This window comes from Xiphias gladius, chromosome 19, assembly GCF_016859285.1.
Source record: "Xiphias gladius isolate SHS-SW01 ecotype Sanya breed wild chromosome 19, ASM1685928v1, whole genome shotgun sequence".
Classification (NCBI taxonomy): domain Eukaryota; kingdom Metazoa; phylum Chordata; class Actinopteri; order Istiophoriformes; family Xiphiidae; genus Xiphias; species Xiphias gladius.
In genome coordinates, this window is record NC_053418.1 from 8,032,528 (window position 1) to 8,052,869 (window position 20,342).

Below are 20,342 nucleotides of genomic sequence, written 5' to 3' on the forward strand. Positions count from 1 at the left end.
TCTTTTACCAATTTTGTGGTGTGTTTTTCTCCACAAAAAGTCCACTGGAATTAATCGGTGCAGGGCCACTTCTCCCAGCTGTTAAACTGCTGAAACACTGCTCTCACTATTTGTCTGCTCCAGCTGTCTGAGCGGAGCATACAGATGTAGCGCCCACTTGTGGCTGGAATAATAATGCAAGACTTAACGTGAGAGCTGTGTGCAGGATGTGCAGATGGTATACATCATCAAAAACTGTAACTGTATCACAAAGTGTAGTTTTGCTTGTTTCGAGCAGAAATGAGAGGAGATTGGAAGTGATCAACTGGAGCACAGATGGTTGTAAATCGCATGTTCCATCCAGGTCGTCACATGTAATTGGAAACATTGTCCTCTTATGAGAAAAAGGAATAAAGACTCCTATTACTGTCTTTAAAAAGTATAAAGCAGAGTAGAAGGAATATTATAATGAAAAATTTCACTCATGCTTTAGTGTAATGGAGCAGACGGCACAAGTAAATGCTCTGAGTTCAGTAAGCATGTAATATCAAGAAGCATCAGGTGTTTACCCTCCAGCACATGACACACCACTGAAGGAGGGTGATAAGGATCCACTTTTACCACATTCGTACACCTCCCCGGAAACTCATCTCACCGATTCCACATCCCCCTTGTGGAAAATTGGATGTTTTTGGGTCGCGAACTATCTAATAATTTCAATTTTGGCCTAAATGTGCAGAATCCTGAACTTGTGAAGTCAGTTGTGACTTTAAAAAACTACATCGGATAAGTGATGGAGACTGTCAGTAGCAACGAAAGCCTCTACCTTTCTGTCTTCACACCTCTTTATAGTATAATTAAAATGCACGTTGACTTTGTCAGCAGCCAATATTCTGCCTCATTGCTGTGATTATTTTGGGAGCATTTTAATCTGCGCGTTTCCTAATAAGTCTTTTTCTCCAAATTCTGACACAGATGACCAATGGACCTCCTTGTTTACGACAGCATAGTGAAGAAGACACAACCCTGAAGTGAGAAGAATTTGGTGCTGAAATGTCCCCAGCAGAAGAAAAAGGTGAGTCTTGTACTGTAGAATAGATTGTTTAATTAGCAAAATTGTAATTCAAGTACAATTCCCTGAAGAAATAATGAGTGACTGATACAACTGGTACAAACCATTTCCCCTCAGTTAATTACATATGCAAAAGGTTTTTGAAGAGAAGTTCAATGGTACAGAAGTGTTCTGTAAAGCTGTTCAGAGACCTAATCCTATTACAGTCTCACTACTTGTGTTTTTGTATAAGCAGAAGGGATAATGACAATTATACTTCATTCTGTGGAGTACAGCAACCATGAGACTTGATGACTGAAAACATAGTGTAACAGTAAAGAGGCAACAGAAGACACCAGTAGTAAAGGAGTATTGTCAAATCAGAAAAAATGTGATTTCTTGAGAACGAAAGACTAGGCAATGATGTGAACCAAGTTTTATCCCTCGTCGAAAAATGATTCCAACCACATGGCCCTTTTAAGTTACTGGATCCGAGTTCCTGTTGAGAGAGGGATGAACTGATGGCAGCGCTTTTCGGAAAGCTCAGAATTCCTCTTCAGCATTCCGACTCCTGGAGGACTTGAGCTGTCTCAGACGCTCGATGCACTCCTCCACAGTGCGCTCGCCGTGCACTTTGTTGTCCCGAGTGCGGACATTTACAGTGTTACTTGTCTTCTCCTTCTCTCCCACCACTTCTCCGAGAAGGCAAACATGCAAAGAGGACAAAAAAAAAAAAGAAAAAAAAGAAGAAAAAAAAATCAATGTTGCGACAGTGAGGAACAGATAAAGGTTTGGAAATGACAGACAGAACAGTGAAAGAAAGCATGTGTTGCCACTGACCCAGGATGAAGTTGTACTGCGCCAACTGTGCATTTCTGATCTTTTTGTTCAGGGTGCAGCCGGGGTCGAGATCAACGTCAGTCATGAAGCCGCTGTTGTGGAATTCCTGCTTTACCTGCCACGTGAACCAGAGAAACAACCAACTATTAAAAACAGCTAAGTCCCCTAATCAGTTTAACAGATTTCTACAAATTCTACTGTACGTTTTTCAGTGGTGGTTTAGTACATGAATACATTTTGGACAATTTGGCTATAGAGAGGATTAAGAATTCTACAGCCATTATCATCAGTGTGCAGACCTGCTGTCTTTTCCAGTTACATGGATATCTGGACCATACAGCTGTTTAATTACATATTGGCTTTTTGTGTAAGTAACAACGTGTTCAACACAACTAGGGATGCAACGAACAATTATTTTCATTATCGATTAATCACTTTCGCTATTGAATTACAGTAAGTAGTGCAAAAATGACGGTTCCAGTTTCAAAAAAACAACATATTCAAATGTCTTGGTTCTCTGACCATCAGTCCAAAATCCAAAGATTTTCAATTTACTATCATGTGTGACAAAGAAAAGCACCACATCCTCATATTTTAGAATCTAGAAACAACGAATATTTTCTTAAAAATTAAAACAATTACCAAATTAGTTGCCAATTAATTTTCTGTCGATTGACCAATCATTGCAGCTCTAAGCACAATAAATGATCAGACTCTTGTTCTATCAGTTATAAAAATGTACTCCCGAGGTAATGCCGAGATCTCTGAACACCGCAAAATCACTAAAAGCTTTTTTTGGAGAGGAAACGAAGGCAAACTGTAAAATGATTACCAAAAATGTTCACTCTAAACAACCATGAAGTTTACAGACTGACTTCTTGGTTCAATTTTGACCTACCTTACTTGCTGTAGTTCAGTGCACACTATTCCTGTGCAAAAAATGCTTATTGCGAACATTTTAGTGGCGCTCACTGTTGGTTTTACCTTTAAATAAAGTGGTAGCTAATCTTGCGGCTTCATTACAACCTGTATGGTTGTCTGACCACTCGTCTCTTGGTCAGACTTATTTTTAGCAATGCTGCCACCTTCCAAGATTTCAGCAATTACTTTGCTGAGTACAATGTTATCATAAATCATAGAGCCCATGGCCTAAGCTTTGGAGATAAAAACAAAGTTGTAACCAACTGTAGGTTTGGTTCAGCCATCTAAAAGAAGTTTCATACTTCAAGGGCATCTCAACAAAGCTGACTAGAATTTGTCGACAAGCATGAAACAGCACAGGGCTCCAGCCTGTGACCATGTGCATCAGTGATAAAACACTGACGGCTCAAGTAAAACAACTTCACAATCAGCTTAGTGTTTAATTAAAGTGCCTGAGATTCAGGGTACCGTTTGTACGGATCGCCGTCTCTGTAGTGCGAATATGTGCTTAAGTGGCTGAGGCCATGGCTTACCTTCTGAGCGTACTCCTCACAGGTTGGTCCCACAGGTACAACCATCACTTGACGAGGAGAGAGCCACAGAGGCCTGAAACAGAACAGGAAATATTTCCGTTTAGTTGGTTAGTAGCAACGCAGGCCAGACGAAATCGAAATAAGTACAGCCCAACAGAGCTGAGGTGCTTCTATTTCTAGCCCATAAATCTGAAAATCATCAGCAATGCTCTCAGACAATTGCAATAAAACCAAAAATATTCATGTCTGGAGTCAGTTCCTAGGTGAATATTCAACCTTTTAAAATCGACTGTTCACAAACCATTTGCCTGCGTAGTTTTCAGTCAGAATAGCGATCATCCTCTCTACTGATCCCAGGATGGCTCTATGGATGATGACTGGTGACGTCTTGTCGTTACCATCATGGCTACAAAATCATTCGAAGGGGGGAAGAAAACCATTAGGAACTCACAAAAAGAAAAAGAGGAAAACAAAAGTGATCATCTAGTGAAATTAGAATATTTTCATCATTTGCACACACTTAATGATCTTTTTTTCCCTTTACAAGATAGAGAGGCTGGTTTAACAGCAAAATTTTAAAAATCTATAGCCTCTGGGGCAGCTACAAAAACCTTGGATTGATTTCTAAACGTCTTTATATGAAACTTCTATCTTTGATAATGTTATCTGATTACAAAATATTCACTTTTATAATACAGGCATTTGCAGCAATAATAACAATATTCTATTCTTCTCTAATTTTACTTTAAACAAACCCAAATACGGGACTTACCTAACAAAGGTGAGATTAAAGCGGATCGGGAGCTGGAAATCAAGCTGAATTGTGGCACACTGATGGTACCGACCGATGGCATCCTTGATCTGTATGTCGATCTGCAAATAGAGGACGTGATCAGCAGTAGCTCTCCTGCTGTTTCACAGTCTAACTACATCATTAGTGCAGTGCACAGCTCACCTTTGGTCCATAGAAAGCTCCGTCACCTGGGTTGAGAACCCATTTCTCCCCAAAGTCATTCAAGCTGTTCTCCAGTTGCTGTAAAAACAAACAGTTACTGCTTTCTTACGATATCAGTGGCTGACCAACAAGTAAACAGTGGTGTTATTTTCTTCATCTGGAAATAATCACTGAACTGAGAAATGTTAACGTCTCAATAATATTTTACGGTCACTTGTGGGAGTTAATGAGGTGAAGGGGAAACATGTTCTGTTCCAGTGACTATGCCAAGTTTACAAGTTACTTTTTTGGGTATAGAAATTTTCCACCTTTGTACATGCAAACATTAATAAAAAGACAGTGCTGGAATTAGAGAATGTTTTCCTCAGAGAAACGTGTCCTGATAGGTCAAGCAAAGCAGCTGTAATTTTCTTACTTTTTACCACATACCATCCCTACTCTGAGAACTGTAACTAACTGTTAATGATGGTACACTTCTCTGTATTTCTGTGATTAACACATACAGTCAGTAAGAAGCAGCACAATCTCTACACTGCAGTTTTAACAAACTCTTCAATATTTAAATAGTTGCCATGACCGCTAGATTTAATCTTAATGAAATAACAGGTTAAAAATAACTTCCACAAGCAACAGTAATGTTCTTCTTCCAGCCGGCAAACAGTATACTTAAAAATACCCAGAAATTCAAACACAGAAGGAAAAATAGAGCCAATAATAAGGAGTAAGTACTTATTGAATTGTCATCCCTTCAAGTAGAAATGTGACTGCAGTTCCTGGTGCTTTATCGAAGCCCAAGTCAAAATAAAATCTTTCATTTGTGAGAAAAATAGAGCATTTTGTGTTGAAAGCAGAAGATGCATTTTTAAACTCTAAAACATTTTGACACCAAGCAGCATGCAGTAGACTAAGATGACAGACCCTATGCCACCGAAAAAAACAAGATAATCAATCTGATAAAAACTTAACAATCAATGAAGAGGGAGATGACACATGGTTGGGGACTTCAAGGTGTAAAAAAGTAAGTATTCTGTAGGACAGGAGCTTCCAGCAGCATAGAAAATCGAGTGTGTCAATGTGCACTGCAGTTATAATATTTCATTGTTGTGCTTTATACACCTGTGGTACTGATAAAACAATGCAGAATACGTGTGGCACATTTATCTAACAACTGTCATTTAATACTGATTCTGGAAGATTCACCTATTGTACCTGAAGGTGTATCAAGAATGATCCTCACTGTTTTTCATCTAATGAAAAGCAACAAGCAATAAAAAGTAACTATCACTCAGGTTAACTCGCTCAGTCATGCTATTACTTTGTTAAAAGCTTGTTTTAAAACACATTTCCCGCAAATGAAATCTGAACCAAAGATGCAAAATGTACCTGGTCTACATAGTGAATTGACAGTGATTGCATTGATGTGGATTCTCTGGAGAAGACATTTTTCTGCTTCTGAACTAATGGCAGTTCTAAAGAATAAAACCCATTGAAATATAAATGTTCTCTGGGTCTACAAATCTCACTCTTCCATTTGCTGTCTGTGGAGTGGCTCTGTAATTTCCATCTTGATAATATCACATATCAGCATCTTAACTCTCCACTGAGGCTCTGTGAGAGTTGTTCAGATTTTCTACTATATGAGAGAAACGAGAGGCATACTGATTACCTTCTCTGCTTGGTCCCACACCTCCGGGTCCCCCAGGAACTTCTCTGGTCTTGTGGAGAGGTTGAGTTTGAAAGTGAAGCCAAACACACCATACACAGTCCGCAGGAAGTCCAGGCAGCCCTTGATCTCCTCCTCAATCTGGGGTCAAAAAAAAAAAAAAAAAAATTAACAGAATTGGTGTCATCCACCTGGACACGGCTGCAAGTTTAATTTCTAGCATAATGTCTGATTTGATCTTTGGTTGTTCCAGTATTACTTCAGAACAAAATTATATGATGCCATGAAAAGGTTATCCAACATTTTATTTGATGATAAACTGCTCATTTTCATATTAATACAGCTACTGGAAACACTTCATCTTGATATAATTGTGTCATATGTTGCTACTGAGTCCCTGTGGGGGTTTCGTGCACTTGCATCACATGTGATCAATCACTGGTTTTGAGCAAGCAATTTGAGTGTGAATAATGATATAAAACACAGTGGCAAGAAAAACTTGCTTTTGAGGCAAATCTGTCCTAAGAACCACAGTCTGCTTTAAGTTTGCTTGGATTTTGTGAATAATAAAAGACGAAGAGTACAAGAAGTGCTTCCCAGCTGGTGCAATTACAGTGAGAAATTAAAACTGAAATAATTTGTGCACAAAGTGCAATCAAATAATTAACAATCCAATCCACAGCCACTACTGATACAGAGAAAACAATATCAGTGGGATCCCTGCTGCAGGTTGTTTGTCATTACATTTGAACAAACTAATTAAGAAATCTCTTCGTTCTTCCTAAATCCTGTTTGTGTGCACTGATTTTGGCAGTGCTCCTCTCTGGTGAAAGGTCTTCAAAAGCAAGTTGTTGTATCGGGCTGCAGCAGCTCCATGGGTTCCCTCACTTTATCTGAAAATGTGACAGACCTTTCACTGTCAACATTACCTGAATTTATTCATTAAACTGTGAAGGCAAGATGCAGATGTATAGAGCCTTCAAAACTGTGTAATGGCTTACCACTGTGTTCACCACTGTTTGCTTGTTCTTCGTCTTAGCATTGTTTAACTAGCTTTGAGGTATTTTGCATCTACTGCATTTTTAATTATCGAAGTAGACAGTGGAAACATTCATCGGAGGTATTGCCAGAAAAATGTGACAGTGGTATGAATAAAATCCTGTCAAATATGGGATGAAAATCAGTGCAGCAGAATCAGAGATGCTGTCAATTTTATTCCACACATTCTCTTTCCCTGTCAAAACCTGGCAACTACATTACGCACAATGCAACGTGACCGCCAACACTTGGGTAAGAGGCTAATGTGGCCTCGAGTCACTAGCCTCAAGCAGAGATGAGGAACAGGCAGCAGTCTGGTAAGCTCACATTTACTCTTCCCATCAGGCAACTTCTTTCATCAGAAAACTTGGCAGAGTAATGTCAGTGCATCAGTGCAGGCTTCACCTGGTCCATTGAGCAGAAGATGTGAGCGTCGTCCTGCTGGAAGCGGCGCACACGAGTGAGGCCAGTCAGGGCTCCTGACAGCTCGTTCCTGTGCAGGACGCCAAAGTCGGCCATCCGAAGGGGCAACTCTCTCCAGGAGCGCGGCCGGTGATCAAACATCAGACTGGTGCGAAACACAAAAACAAGCAGAGCGTAAAAAACAAAATACAACCGCTAACTTCAACCTAGGGTTATCACAATAACTTAAAAATTACCCTACTACTTCAATACCACTGTGAAAGATTGAATTCAATTTGATTTAACTGACATTCAACACTTTGACAAAATGTGCTTGCAAGCTCAATTTCCATTTAAGCATGATCACCAGAGGGGATGCCCATGTGGATAGCACGAAGATTGGAACAGTCAAAAGGAGATAAAAGATCTGAATACAAAGAGCTGCAGTCTGACTCGTTACACTGCAATGCAGCATTCAGCAGTAAATTGAACTGGGTCATTCAATAACTGAAAACATGGCAAGAGCATCAGTCCATTACAAGCTGAGCTGAACTCGATGACAGACTACTGTAAAAGGTGAAATATGAAGCTATTTCACAAAGACTGTGTGTGACTGAGTGTACTACTGATAACAAAACCCTTGGGGAAACTCTTATAAAGCTCTTCAGGTGTGGTATAACATTACTTAATGGTTGTCCCTGTTTGCCTCGGTACTGTGTTTGACTTTTTTTTTTTTTTTTTTTTTTTTTTTAAGATAGTAAACTAAATATTCTAACAAGGTTAAAACATTTTGTACTGTGACAACAGTACCGTGAGCTCATTTAATGCTTCCAACAAACACAGCTGCTTCTCTGATTACAGACAGGAACCGTCTAAAAATATCAGAGCACGACTTGATACACAGTGTGTAACAGAAGGGGATGTGTTTTTCCTTATACTTTATGTTTGAGTTTCTTGCTGAAATTAAAACCATACTTTCAAACAATTCTGACTGTGAGGAAAAGGAGGCCTCACCAGTGTCCGGGGCAGTTCATGGGTTTGAGAGCGAAGGTCTCCTTCTCAACCTCGAAGGAAAACATATTCTCACTGTAGTGCTGCCAGTGGCCAGAGGTCTGCCACAGTTTGCTGTTGTAGATGTTGGGTGTCACCACCTCCTGGAAACCCCTCTTCCTGTACTCACTCTGCCAAGGACAGAGCAATGTTTTCTCACAAAGAAGATTTCACTTCAATGACCGTTTTGAGTTACAACAAGAAACTCAGCTTCATAATTCTGTTTACACGTCACACCTACAAAAAACTGGTTAAAACTGTTTGTCGGCACCAGGGGACTCACTGATAAATAGTGCATATCCTTTTTTTTAAAAAAAAAAAAAAAAAAAAAAAAAAAGGAAAAAACCCCTCTGCAGGCAAAGGCTAATATTTTGAAAAAGCAAACTACCTCTAAGAATGTTTATACTGGTGAATATTCACATTCCTGTTTGTTTACACATTATGAAGGGGATCTGGTGAAAACTAAAATATGCTTTATTGCACTTTGGGTTGGCCTGTTTTGTTTATTATCAGTTTTAAAATAAATAAAAAAAAAAAAGACAGCTAATAGTGATAATAAAATAAAATAAGTCAGAGAAGCTACAAATATTTGGATATTCGAGATGTTATGTTGCTTGTACAGGCAAAGCTGTTTTTAAACAGATCTCATTACTCAAAATCTCCCTAGTCACAGATCTATTTTACCACATTAAAGTGAACTTACTTCCAATTTACACTGCATTGTGACTGCACTAACTGAAACACAAGAAAATGAACGCTTTAAATCATACTGAAGTGAGTGGCTTTATAACAGAGCAGTTGTTAACTAAAGATCATTTATTCAGTGCTGTCTGTTTTACATGTTTCAATCCATTACAATTAAATGGCTTTGAAAAATAAGTTTGTGTTCAAAGTTTAATTTCACACTGAGTGAAGTTTTTCTATTACCTGGCCAATAATGAGAAATGTCATATTGAGTAAACATACATTAGATGTGTCAAAATCTATTTACAGCATAATTATTGTGCGAAGAGAAGTTATGGATAGGAATTTGCACAAGTTAATGTTTTATAAATAACTTGATTTAGTTCTGGAATATTGTCCTCACTAAGGCCGACTAAAGGTACAAATCTTTTCTTTCCTTCTCCCCAGGTCCTCCTGCATTTTTAACTCTCTGCCTCATAACTTGTGTCTTCTCTTATGTCTTAAACTTTAGAGTGAGATCACCGCACTTCACCGCTGTGGGTCTGACAGCTCTGACTTACTCTGATGAACTCAATCAGGCTGTTGTAGATGAAGGCCCCCTTTGGCATGAAGAAGCAGCTCCCTGGACTCAGATCATGGAAGAAGAACAGGTCCTGCTCCTGGAAAAAAAAAAAAAGTTTGTTAGTGGGACGGAAAAGAGCCCCACTCGGCCCAAACTGGTTTCCGTATGAAATAATGCAACAGCTCATCACATATTTAACATAACTAGGTTTGTCTGACAATGACTGCTCAGCTCGCTTTTCCAAACCTGTTATTATATTGAACGAATGGCAACAACAAAAACACCCTTAACTGTCAGTGCCATGTCAAAAACAAAATTAGAGATTATACTACAATAAAAATACCCTTGCATATGAACAAAGTTGCTCCTTAAATTAGCAGCTTTCTAACTGAATGCTGCTTTATGCCATGGGTTAATTTTACCATCACTCATAGCTGAAAATAGGTCATGACTAAATTTTCTATCATGTCATTCTCAGTATTTATTTCTTGATTGACATGTAAATTAACAGTACATGTAAATGAACATCTTTTTGACAATTCACCAAGTAGGTGACACTTCCTTAAGTGTTTTTCTCTGACATCTAAAAACTTTTTTTTTTTTTTAAGTTTTTCTTGTTGTAGGATAATGGTTCTCTACCAGAAAATGTAACCGTACTGCTACGAATGCACCACGAGTAATATTTTCACACTTTTCAGAAATGTCTTTGGATATCTTGTCTGTTGAGAAGGTGTGAAGTGGTTTCATCAGACACACATCAAATCCAACCCTGACTCTTACACTTTAGAAATATTCTTCCTGTATTTCGTAACATATTTGTTTTGAGTGGGATCATCACTGCAACTCTGCAGAAAAATCACAGCTTCACAAACTAAACAGACAAATACCAACATACCGTAAATAACCCACCTTCGTAAGAATGAAATCTGCTGGTGACCATTTTAAAATTATGGATTATAGACACCAACTGTTTTGCTAACCAACAGTCTCTTCACATTTTAGTACATACTCGGCCCAGTTTGCGGTGATCTCTGTTCTTGGCATCCTCCTGAAACTTCTCCCACTCTTTGAGCATTTTGGGGTCAGGGAAGGAGATCCCATAGATCCTCTGGAGGGTTTCCATGTCCGCCTTTCCCTCCCAGTATGTAGACGAATTCTAGCACACCACAAAAGGAATATGTTTAGCTTTCATCATTCTTTTGGGTGCAACAAATCCCTTGAGAATAAAACATCAGGTCACTCCGCTCTAGAAATGGGGACAAGTTTGCTTACTGCCAGACATTTAGGGCACAGACTCGAGTACTTGAAGTCCGATCTGGTTTAACCAACAGTAAATCCACATATACTGTAACAACCACTTTGCAGTAACTCATATACATCTTTAAAAAAAAAAAAAGGCTCACCTTGTGGATCTTAAGGGCCTTGATTTTCCCAGTGTGTCTCACATGCGGCCCCCGACACAAGTCAATTAAGGGACCACACCTGAAATATATGTTGAATATTTTTTTTTAAATTATGCTATAATAACCAGTTGTGTTTAGGGCCAGCAATACTTTAGATTTTTGTTGTCAATAAATCTCATAAAAAGACCAAAGCCAAGGATGTGTTAGTCCATCTTTCAATACATTATGACTTCCCTACTCTGTCTGATGCTCAGCTCCAACCTCACTGCTTCCCACTGAAGACATAAATCTTTTAGAAATTGTTTCCACATATATCCTTCTACTCTTAATAAAGGAAAAACAATTTCCTTAAACGACGGGGCACTGTACTTTCAACAATTATTACTCACATAGGAGTAAATACTTTATTTATTGGGATCTATTTTCAGTTGTGTATTTGGTGTGATAATGAGAATTTTTTACAGCATGATCATGTATGCTGCATTGATTGACTCGAAATGAACTACAGTGCCCATGTTCACCGTAATGAAGAAGGAATATGTCACCCGGTGTAATGGCCTGGCTCATTCATAGGTTTTCAATAGTTTTTGGACAATAATGGAGCTCTGCGGCGCAGATTAATGAGCTGCATCAGGCTTTGGATACACACACAGTACTTGTCAGTCTGATCAATGAATTTATGGTTTTGGTCTTTTCAGGGGATAGACAGTAACCAGAATTATCATTTAAACAAAACTTTCACAAGCACAGGTCCTGGACTCACCTGTAAACTGTGGTAGTGGGAGTGGTGACTTTCTCACTCAGAATGCGGCACTTAAACTTGTTGTACTGTAAAGGACAAAAGGTGGTTTTCATGTCCTGGTATTTATGCAATGCTCCTCACAGCTTTTTTTTTCTTTTTTCTATGTGCATGTGTATGTGTGTGTGTGTGAGTACTTTAAGATACCTTGAACATTTCCAACAAAGTCTCCTTCTTTATCTCTAGCCTCTCAAACGGCTGCTTCTCCTTGATGATTTTCTTGCACAAGTTTTCCAGACATGGGAAGTCATTGCTCGATACACCCCTGTCCAAAACGTCAAGAGATAATCAAATAGGAACAGTACATTCAACAATGACTTTCTCACTCATTAATATGCAAAATGTCTCCAGTTGCTAAATTTAGTCTGCCACAGTTTCCAGAGGGCATCATGGATGTGACCAGACCTTTTTTTTCCACCAATGTAATTCTTCGACTTCCAGAAACCGATAACCTCTGCCAAGCATCGGCAAATACTTTAAAGTCCTTGGCTTTAGGGCTTGAGCAATGTCAAAATATCCTTGCAAAAAAACTGTCTCCAAGAATTCCATTAGCATAAAATGACTTCATTAAAGAGGTTGTAGAATTAATTAGACAGCCCTCCTCACGCTCTCCTGCAGCCTGAAGCTGGGAGAAATGTATCTGTTTCAGGAAAAGGTCAAGTGAAAAAGCTGTTTACGAGGAAGAAGTGTTCAAATTTCTGAGGGTGTCGCAACACACTTTCAAAGCTTCACTGAAGTAATCTGTAATTCTGTATTTTGAATAGATGTGCTTTTAGGTTTCAAATCTCAGAGGCAGATATTGAAAGATGTCATTTCAAATCCACACCAAGAAAAATCCAGCTAGACAGCATCAGTGTCATTACAATCCACCTGTTTTATGTTTGCTACCTGTCTCATACGGTGAACCCGACTGACAGCTGCTAAGCCCTGAAGTACACACCAAAATAACACTGAGAGCTGACTAACACAAATTATACAGACCAACCTGAACCCGACTCACTCATTGTTCTCCAGGAACATATCGTAGTAGAAGCCGTTCTCGATGGGGGGACCATAGCAGAGGCAGCCTCCGTACACCCTCTCCATGGCTTCACCCAAGATATGGGCACTGGAGTGCCAGTAGACCTAAACAATATACACAAAATATGGCCCACTTAGCAAAACAAGAATCCAGTCTATCCCTTTGTGTTTATAAAGACTGACAAGTATGGTTGTGCTCGAAAATCAAGATGGTTGTCCTTCATGTCCGTGTTGATAATGCAATCATTCATTGAGTAGCAAACTTTGCATGTTCTCAAAGGCTTTAACAAACAACTTAAACAATCTATATCATGTCTTCTGAATGCTGACAATACAAAAGATATGATAAACATATACAAAATTGTGCTACAAAACCTACTGACAAAAGGTACCGTGGAAAACAAATTGACTGAGACCCTGGAATCTCTTACTGTAAGTACTTGACAATGTGAGCTGACAAATGGTTCAGTAACTTGTAAAGACAATGACAATGAAATTGCCCCCCCCGCCTCCCCTTTTTTTTGGGGGACAAGTCTCATTATTCTTTTAGAGAGACCAGTTGCTGTCACTTTTATGACAGTGCATGACTGCAGTAATTTTTTATACTCTTAAATCTCCTCTTAATGTTTCTGTGGCTCTGACACTTGGTGTATCACAGAGCTTTGAGGTTTATTATTAATTGTAAACCTCTCATTCACCACTTTAACCTTACATGCCAAGATATCATGCCCTAAGTGTATATCAATATGGTTGAACAAACTCTTCAAGATGCTGTGTGTTGTTAAGTAACCACTGGATTCATTAAAAATCACTCAACACTAAGAAAATCCAAAAAAAGCAGATTTACATTTTATGATAAAACATATTTTAAAGTCTTAGGAAATAATTTTTAAGGAAAGAATTTTGATTATTCTGAATTCTCAGCTGAGGTTTAATGGTGAAAAATCTGAAAAATTGTTGCAATTTTTAGTCTTTCTGTGAGCGTATTCTATATAACATAGACTCCAAGTTAGTACCAACAGAAAGCAATTCAAATAAAACTTAACACACTGTGAAGGAAAGTGATGAAAAATTCCTGGAGCTTCCCATTTAACCGAATCTGCACCAAAATTTAATAGGTTCCTCCCTGGCCCATGCCCCATCCCTCCACCAAGTCATTCCCGTCTACCGATCCATATGTATGGATTTAAAAAAAAAAAAAAAAAAAATTTAGATTTATTCTGCACATTGTGTTAGACCAGGGCGAAGGGGTACTTACAGCCTGAGCTTCATCATCATCAAACTTGAGCAACTGAAGGCTGCAGTCATCTTCCAGAGGTCTGTCCAGGTCCCACACACTGTTGTTCACTTTTGCAATCACTGTGTTGTCGGCGAGGCCTTGACTGGACAGAAAACATAAAATATTCCAAATCATATTGCGGATGTACAAAAAAATCAATTGTATTTTGACACTGTATTGGCTGGTACACTTTAAGCAGAGTATGCTAGTCGAAGGTCAAAAGTCAAATATGCTATTATTATGTTAACTAAATTATTAAATGTTCCATTACACCTTCCACCACTGGTCATTTAAATGGTATTTGTTGTAGTACACGCCGACTAGATGTGTGCATTAGTGCATGATAACATCAAATAAAACTGAAGCTTTCAGTTGCACTGTGTATAACGTTCAGTGGGCATTAATTGACATTCTTTTCAGAAATCATCGACAGGGATCTGTGTTTGCTCTTTGCAATTTTTGCAATTTAACACAATCAGCAACATAAATAAAATTCCACAATATTATTACAATGGCAATTAGTGATATATTGATATATTTCCCAGCCCCAAGTACAATCTAGGTTTTCTGGGGAGTTTTCCATTATGAACTGATCATGTGACACTGATGTCAACTCCAGTCGTACTGTACATGTAGTTTGGCCCATTTTACAAGGTGTGTGTTGGTTTGAGATAGAGAGATACCGCTTATAGTACAGTGCCACGACTTTAATGCAGCTAATGAAATTACAATACAAAACTTTCCAATGCCTCGGTCATGAGAATTTTAGGACCTAAAAAGAGACCTATGGGCCACAAAAGGTTAAAAACAGCAGCCATATAAACCAATGTGCTCACTGCATCAGAAAGAAATTACAGACAGGTAGCGGGGGTGCTGGCTTCCACTCTTACAATAAACGGTGATGGAGCTCCTGACATTTCCTCAAGCCTTCTACTTTGTTTACTGTGCAGTCTGTTCATGTGCCCTGTGGTTATAAACATTTAATCTCTGTTAACACAGTCTTGGCACTTATTGTACATTGGACCATGCTGGTAGGGAGCTCAGTTCCAGTCTTTGCCAAAGCAAAATTTCCTCTACTTTTAACATTAATGAGGTTTTTTGTCAAAGAATTTTCTCATCTTCAGTGGATGGTCTAAGGTTGGTGGGTGTCATTTCCAATTACTGTTTTCATAATGTGGGTGTTTTGAAGTCCTTTGAAACTGTAACAGTGATTAAAAGCTGTACAAATAAACTTGACAGCTATTCTTTGGAAATTAAATTCCCGAAGTATCCTTGATGTTTTCCTTCTTTTTTGTGCTACATGAAAGTGAGGTGCCACATTCAATAAAAAACAATAAAATCTAGTCAGGCATCAGTCCCATCATCACACTGACCTGATTCCACAGGCCACCTGGTACGGTGTGGTCTTCCAAGACTCGGCCTCCACCACCTTTCCATCAGGCAGGGTCACCTTAATGGCTCGGCTATTCTTCGCGGCCCTCTCTGCCATCAGGGCTTCATGCTCGGCTTTCAGCTTTGCGTACAAAGTAAGACGCTCATCGATGTACTGAGGTGGTGGTGACAGCTGGATGAAAACAAAAAAGGTGTGAGTAAATGGGCTGTGGGCAATGCTGTCACTGTGTTTACATTTCCATCTGATCTTAATCTGTACAAATTGCTTATGTCCCTCTTAATGAAAAAAGAATCCCTGCTGATAGTCCGAAGTGGTTAGACATCAAACTATGATGGTCAAGGCAAGGCACACAGAAAAAGGTTTTAAACTATTTTCTATGAGTGCCAACTATCTTATGCTTTATTTAGTTATGTAAGGAAAATCTCTACAAAACAGTTAAGAGCACAGAGATGCTGACATTACACTGACAGTGGGAGACTGAAACCTGACCTGATATTTACAGAATATGTTTTAGCTTGCTGAAACATTTTTTGCTTTGAAAATTAACTGTAGCAGTGCTGGAACTATCTTGATGTGACACAAATGTTTCTGTTTGTCCATTTATTTACATGGAGTAGAAAAGGTAAGGTACTACACACTTAGTATTTTGGGGAAGTTTGCTCAAGAGGAGTGTTGAATGTTAGAGTTTACACTTAGAAGCCTATGCAGTGTTTCCCATTTTCCTTTGTGGCTGGATATCACAACAGTCATACAAACAGAGACAGAAATAAGTTTTTAATCATGGAGCTGCCCCACGAGTGCTATTAGATGCGTGAGCATTGAATGACAGATCTACACAAATACTGGACATAGAGAATGACTTATGTTCTTGTAAAACAGTAATTTAAATAATATCTAATAATGGCATGTACATACTTTCTGACACTTTATTAAGCAACTGACCTCAGCCCTGCCTCCAGAGTCTCCAGCAGCGCCTTTAGCCTTCTTCTTTCCTCCGTCTTTACCGCTTTCAGTTCCCCCCTTTCCAAAAATTACATCACGACGTTAGTGAGTTAGTTTAGTTTTATCAACAATACAGTGGAAGGATGACACTGAATGACGAAGTTTAGTACGAAGCTGATTCAGATACAAGTAGATGGATACTAACTGCACACTATTTCTACACAGATGGCAAAGGCACACACCTACACAATGCTTTAAATAACAATGGTAACATAAACAGCTATTATTGGGCACAGGAACACACGAACACTATACAAAAATCTTATTTCTAACAGACCTAGGTATACAGCCTATAGTACTTAGCAGTTAGAATGTGACTTAAGACCAATCATAAAAAGTGCTGAGGTAAATTCAGTGAGAGATCCAATAAAAACTTATAACCGAGTTACAATCACCAGAGTTATTAGAAATGGATGGGAGTACAAACCAGATTTTAAGAGTGAGCTTTATATGAATCAAAATCCGCTTGGTCCACTTGGTGTGTGCCGATTGCATAGTGAACATAAGTGATTCATGCAAGGTCTTAAGTACTGCCCCAACATGTGTGCAAGCCTACCGATATGCCCTGAACATTTAATTGTCAGAATTCTGAACTGAGTTTGGCGAGGGGCTGTCTCCTGAAAGCCACGTTTGCTAAACCGAACTAGCCGCCCGGTCTTGCTTAATTGCAATGTGGCACATCTTACCCCCTAAACAGAGTAAAACGAAAAAAAATTAAGCTTCTGTTATCCTGAGAGAAACATTTTTCGGCAAAGCCAACGTAACCTTACCTAATAAACGCTAGCTAGCTAGCCTCAACGTTGGCATCGCATTGCTGGTGGCTAAATGATATCATGAATCTGACTAGTGGCTAGGCTAGCTGATAGCCAGCCGGCTAATATGACGTAAATGTAGCCGGTCACGAAAGTGAAGCATCACCTTTTTTCCCTCGGCCACTTGCAGTGCGCTCATTTTCTCCGCGACGGTCTGTTCAGCCATCACCAGTGAAGAGTTACCTCACTTTTAGAGATAACTTTCTCAAACCCCTGTGAAATGTGCACAGTTAGCAGTAAGGGTGCCGGCTTGTGACGTTTCCCGGATATTGCGATTCTGATGCAACATTGCCGTAGTAGGCGGTGCTTGGTATGACAGAGGATAACATCGGGTGTTTATCAGATCAGTTTATGCTTTAAATTACATTACTTTAACTGAACTTTAAAAAAAAAAAAAAAAAAGACAGTTAATTAAAGCAGTGTGCTTTGGTCTTCGAACCTAGTGCAAGACTATGAGCATGTTGCAAGGCATTTACACCTGTAGTCTATCATCCATATACCCAGCACCATCTCAAAATACATAAAATAATGCATTGTAATAAGGCCTCAATGACTTGTTTTCAAATAATGCGCAAGTTGTAATCTTATTTTTTGGCTACAGTGGTTAGTGGAACTATCTGGCATTTCTTTTCTAATTCTTAGACTTGAAATGAATTAACTCTCTTCTTTAGTTTCAAGGAATGACCCAGGCTGGAGCACCAACAGCAACTGCCCAGGGGCTCCCGACCCCAGGGGCAATAAAAAGGTTATTTCATCAAATTACTTCAATTTTTTCTGCGTATCAGGTTATTGACACAGAGAAAGCCTCAGGCAATGTAGTTTTATTCCATCACAGAAGTACTGTAAGGCTACAATCAACAATTATTTTCATTATCAATATGTCCGAAGACCGGAAAATAGAGAAAAATGCCTATCATTATTTCCATCAAGCCAAAGTTAACAGTTGTTTGTTGGCAAATTGTTGCCAATAATTTTTTTGTCAAACAAGTAATTGATTGATCATTTAATTATTTCAGCTTTAGTGCACTGTTTGGTTTCTGGGTGCCTGAGGATAAAAAGAAAGTGCCAGCAAGAAATTTTCGCCCCGGGGCCACCTAGAAGGTTAACTCAACAGTAATTGTAGGCAGTGTATACTGTACACATTAACAACAGGAATTTAATGAAAAATGGAAACCAGACTTTAGAAGTACTGCGGTCAAGAGGTCACCACCAACCCTATCTCCCAATTAAAAAAAATAAATATGAGTCTCTAAAACTGGCATTCGGATTTTTCGTGTTTTATTTACTCAGTTAACTGTTCAGTTACATTTTCTGTAAATTTTATCTCCTTACATGAAAGTCTAAATTGTGCTTCAATGTCCATACACTGCCGAATTAAAAATTTTGGTGGGAAAATAGTAACTATTTTATTTACGTTTTGTTTATTTATTTTTTTGTTCTTATAGTATTTAGTATAAATAGTATATGTTTAATTAATATATGTTTAAGTCTATACTTTAGGAATAATTGGATTAGTCTATATAATATACACCGGAAACAATACCGAGGACAGTGTCCTTATCATCATCATCTTCAACGCCCTCATAAAAAGCTCCAGGAGACTTCTGTTCAGGCAGCAAACACACACACTCTGCAATTGTGATAGTGTTTCCGTGTGGAGGGAAGGGAAAACCAGCAGGTGATTTTTGTCATATCTTTTTTTTTTTTTTGAGAAAGAGGGTAATATTGCACAACATGATTACTGACAGCAGGGTTATACTTTAATTTGGTGGAACCATGAGTATGTAAGCTGAGCATCTTATTTCACTGCTTAACACACTTTCAACCAGAGAGAGGGGTTTAAATCACTGAAATCACATGCTACTGTGAGCAAAGCCTGCTCACACACAGTGCTCAGTGGTACATTTTAGGAGATTTTTGGATAAAATCATTTCTGAGAGGAATAGAATAGAAACAGTAATTTCTTTTTTTGCTTCAACCTTCTTAAGGTGTTCAAAAAACATTAAAAAAAAACAAAAATAGAAAGGTATCTTATGTTTTTGAGTAAAATCACTAGATTATTCTTAATTAAATTATTGCTGAGGTAGCCGCCCTTCTCATCTATTTAGTCTGAAGAATGATTTTCCTCCTGTTAAGCATCAGGTGATTTTTCTGTGCACCACCCGTCTGCGCTCGAGGCTCAAAGCTACAGTGTTGACAACAAGTTTTACGGTTAAATTCTTACAGAGTTACTTTGGAGTACAGGATCATTTGTGAAGTGGCAGAGACGAGAGAGCAGGGGGATGAGCTCTGTGGTCTAAAATCCAGGGGTAAATGGAGGTCCTGATGCCCGCTGTTCTGCCACCAGCGGTTGGTTTCAGTTGAACATTGTGTTGCTAGTAGCAACTGCTGCTGGCACAGGTCCATGGAAGTTATAGTTTAACGGGAGCGCTGCAAAACTAATTAGTATGCAAAAGATCACAACGTGATTTGTTGTACTCGGTAAACTTCTGTGTCCTCTGACAATAGGCACCTAGTTCAATACTAACGATGTTGCGCATCTTTGGTTTAAAAAAATACCTTGTTCATTTTGATCATTGATAATGAGTTGTCGCTTGATTTTCACTTCAAACGAATGATACAATTGAAATGAGAATTGGGTTTTAAGCCTAACCCCTGACCCTAACCGTGATGTCTGATAGGACAAGCCTGTTGTTAGCTAGCTAGTGGTAGCCTGTTCACGTTTGGTCTTGAATTGACAACGAGTATCGTCCGCCATCTTTACAGATCCTGAGTGAAATAGAAGAAATATGGCAAGACGCAGGCGCAAACAGTGCACCAATTAACAAGCTTCATTCCTACCCTGTTCTCAGGTACTGTGTTCTTGGCAACCAATATACCTCTTTAACTGACATTGTCCAATCCACCATCTAGTCTGTGATCTATGACCAAGCAAAGATTGACAGGAATCTTTTAT

General features: G+C 38.8%; 1 protein-coding gene across 1 annotated transcript; it reads right to left on the reverse strand.

Annotated features, from left to right (window-relative positions):
• Nucleotides 1-1,072: 1,072 nt before the first annotated feature.
• Nucleotides 1,073-17,683, reverse strand: tars1 (threonyl-tRNA synthetase 1). Its single transcript, XM_040156049.1, has 19 exons — nucleotides 17,493-17,683; nucleotides 16,515-16,592; nucleotides 15,553-15,743; nucleotides 14,159-14,282; nucleotides 12,881-13,005; nucleotides 12,028-12,145; nucleotides 11,845-11,909; nucleotides 11,082-11,160; nucleotides 10,688-10,834; nucleotides 9,677-9,775; nucleotides 8,397-8,563; nucleotides 7,386-7,548; nucleotides 5,946-6,083; nucleotides 4,280-4,357; nucleotides 4,097-4,197; nucleotides 3,626-3,730; nucleotides 3,325-3,397; nucleotides 1,871-1,985; nucleotides 1,073-1,722 (listed from the first exon to the last, which is right to left on the reverse strand). Exons 1-19 carry the CDS (start codon nucleotides 17,550-17,552, stop codon nucleotides 1,574-1,576), a joined length of 2,175 nt encoding a protein of 724 aa, XP_040011983.1. The 5' UTR covers nucleotides 17,553-17,683; the 3' UTR covers nucleotides 1,073-1,573.
• Between the last annotated feature and the right edge of the window lie 2,659 nt (nucleotides 17,684-20,342).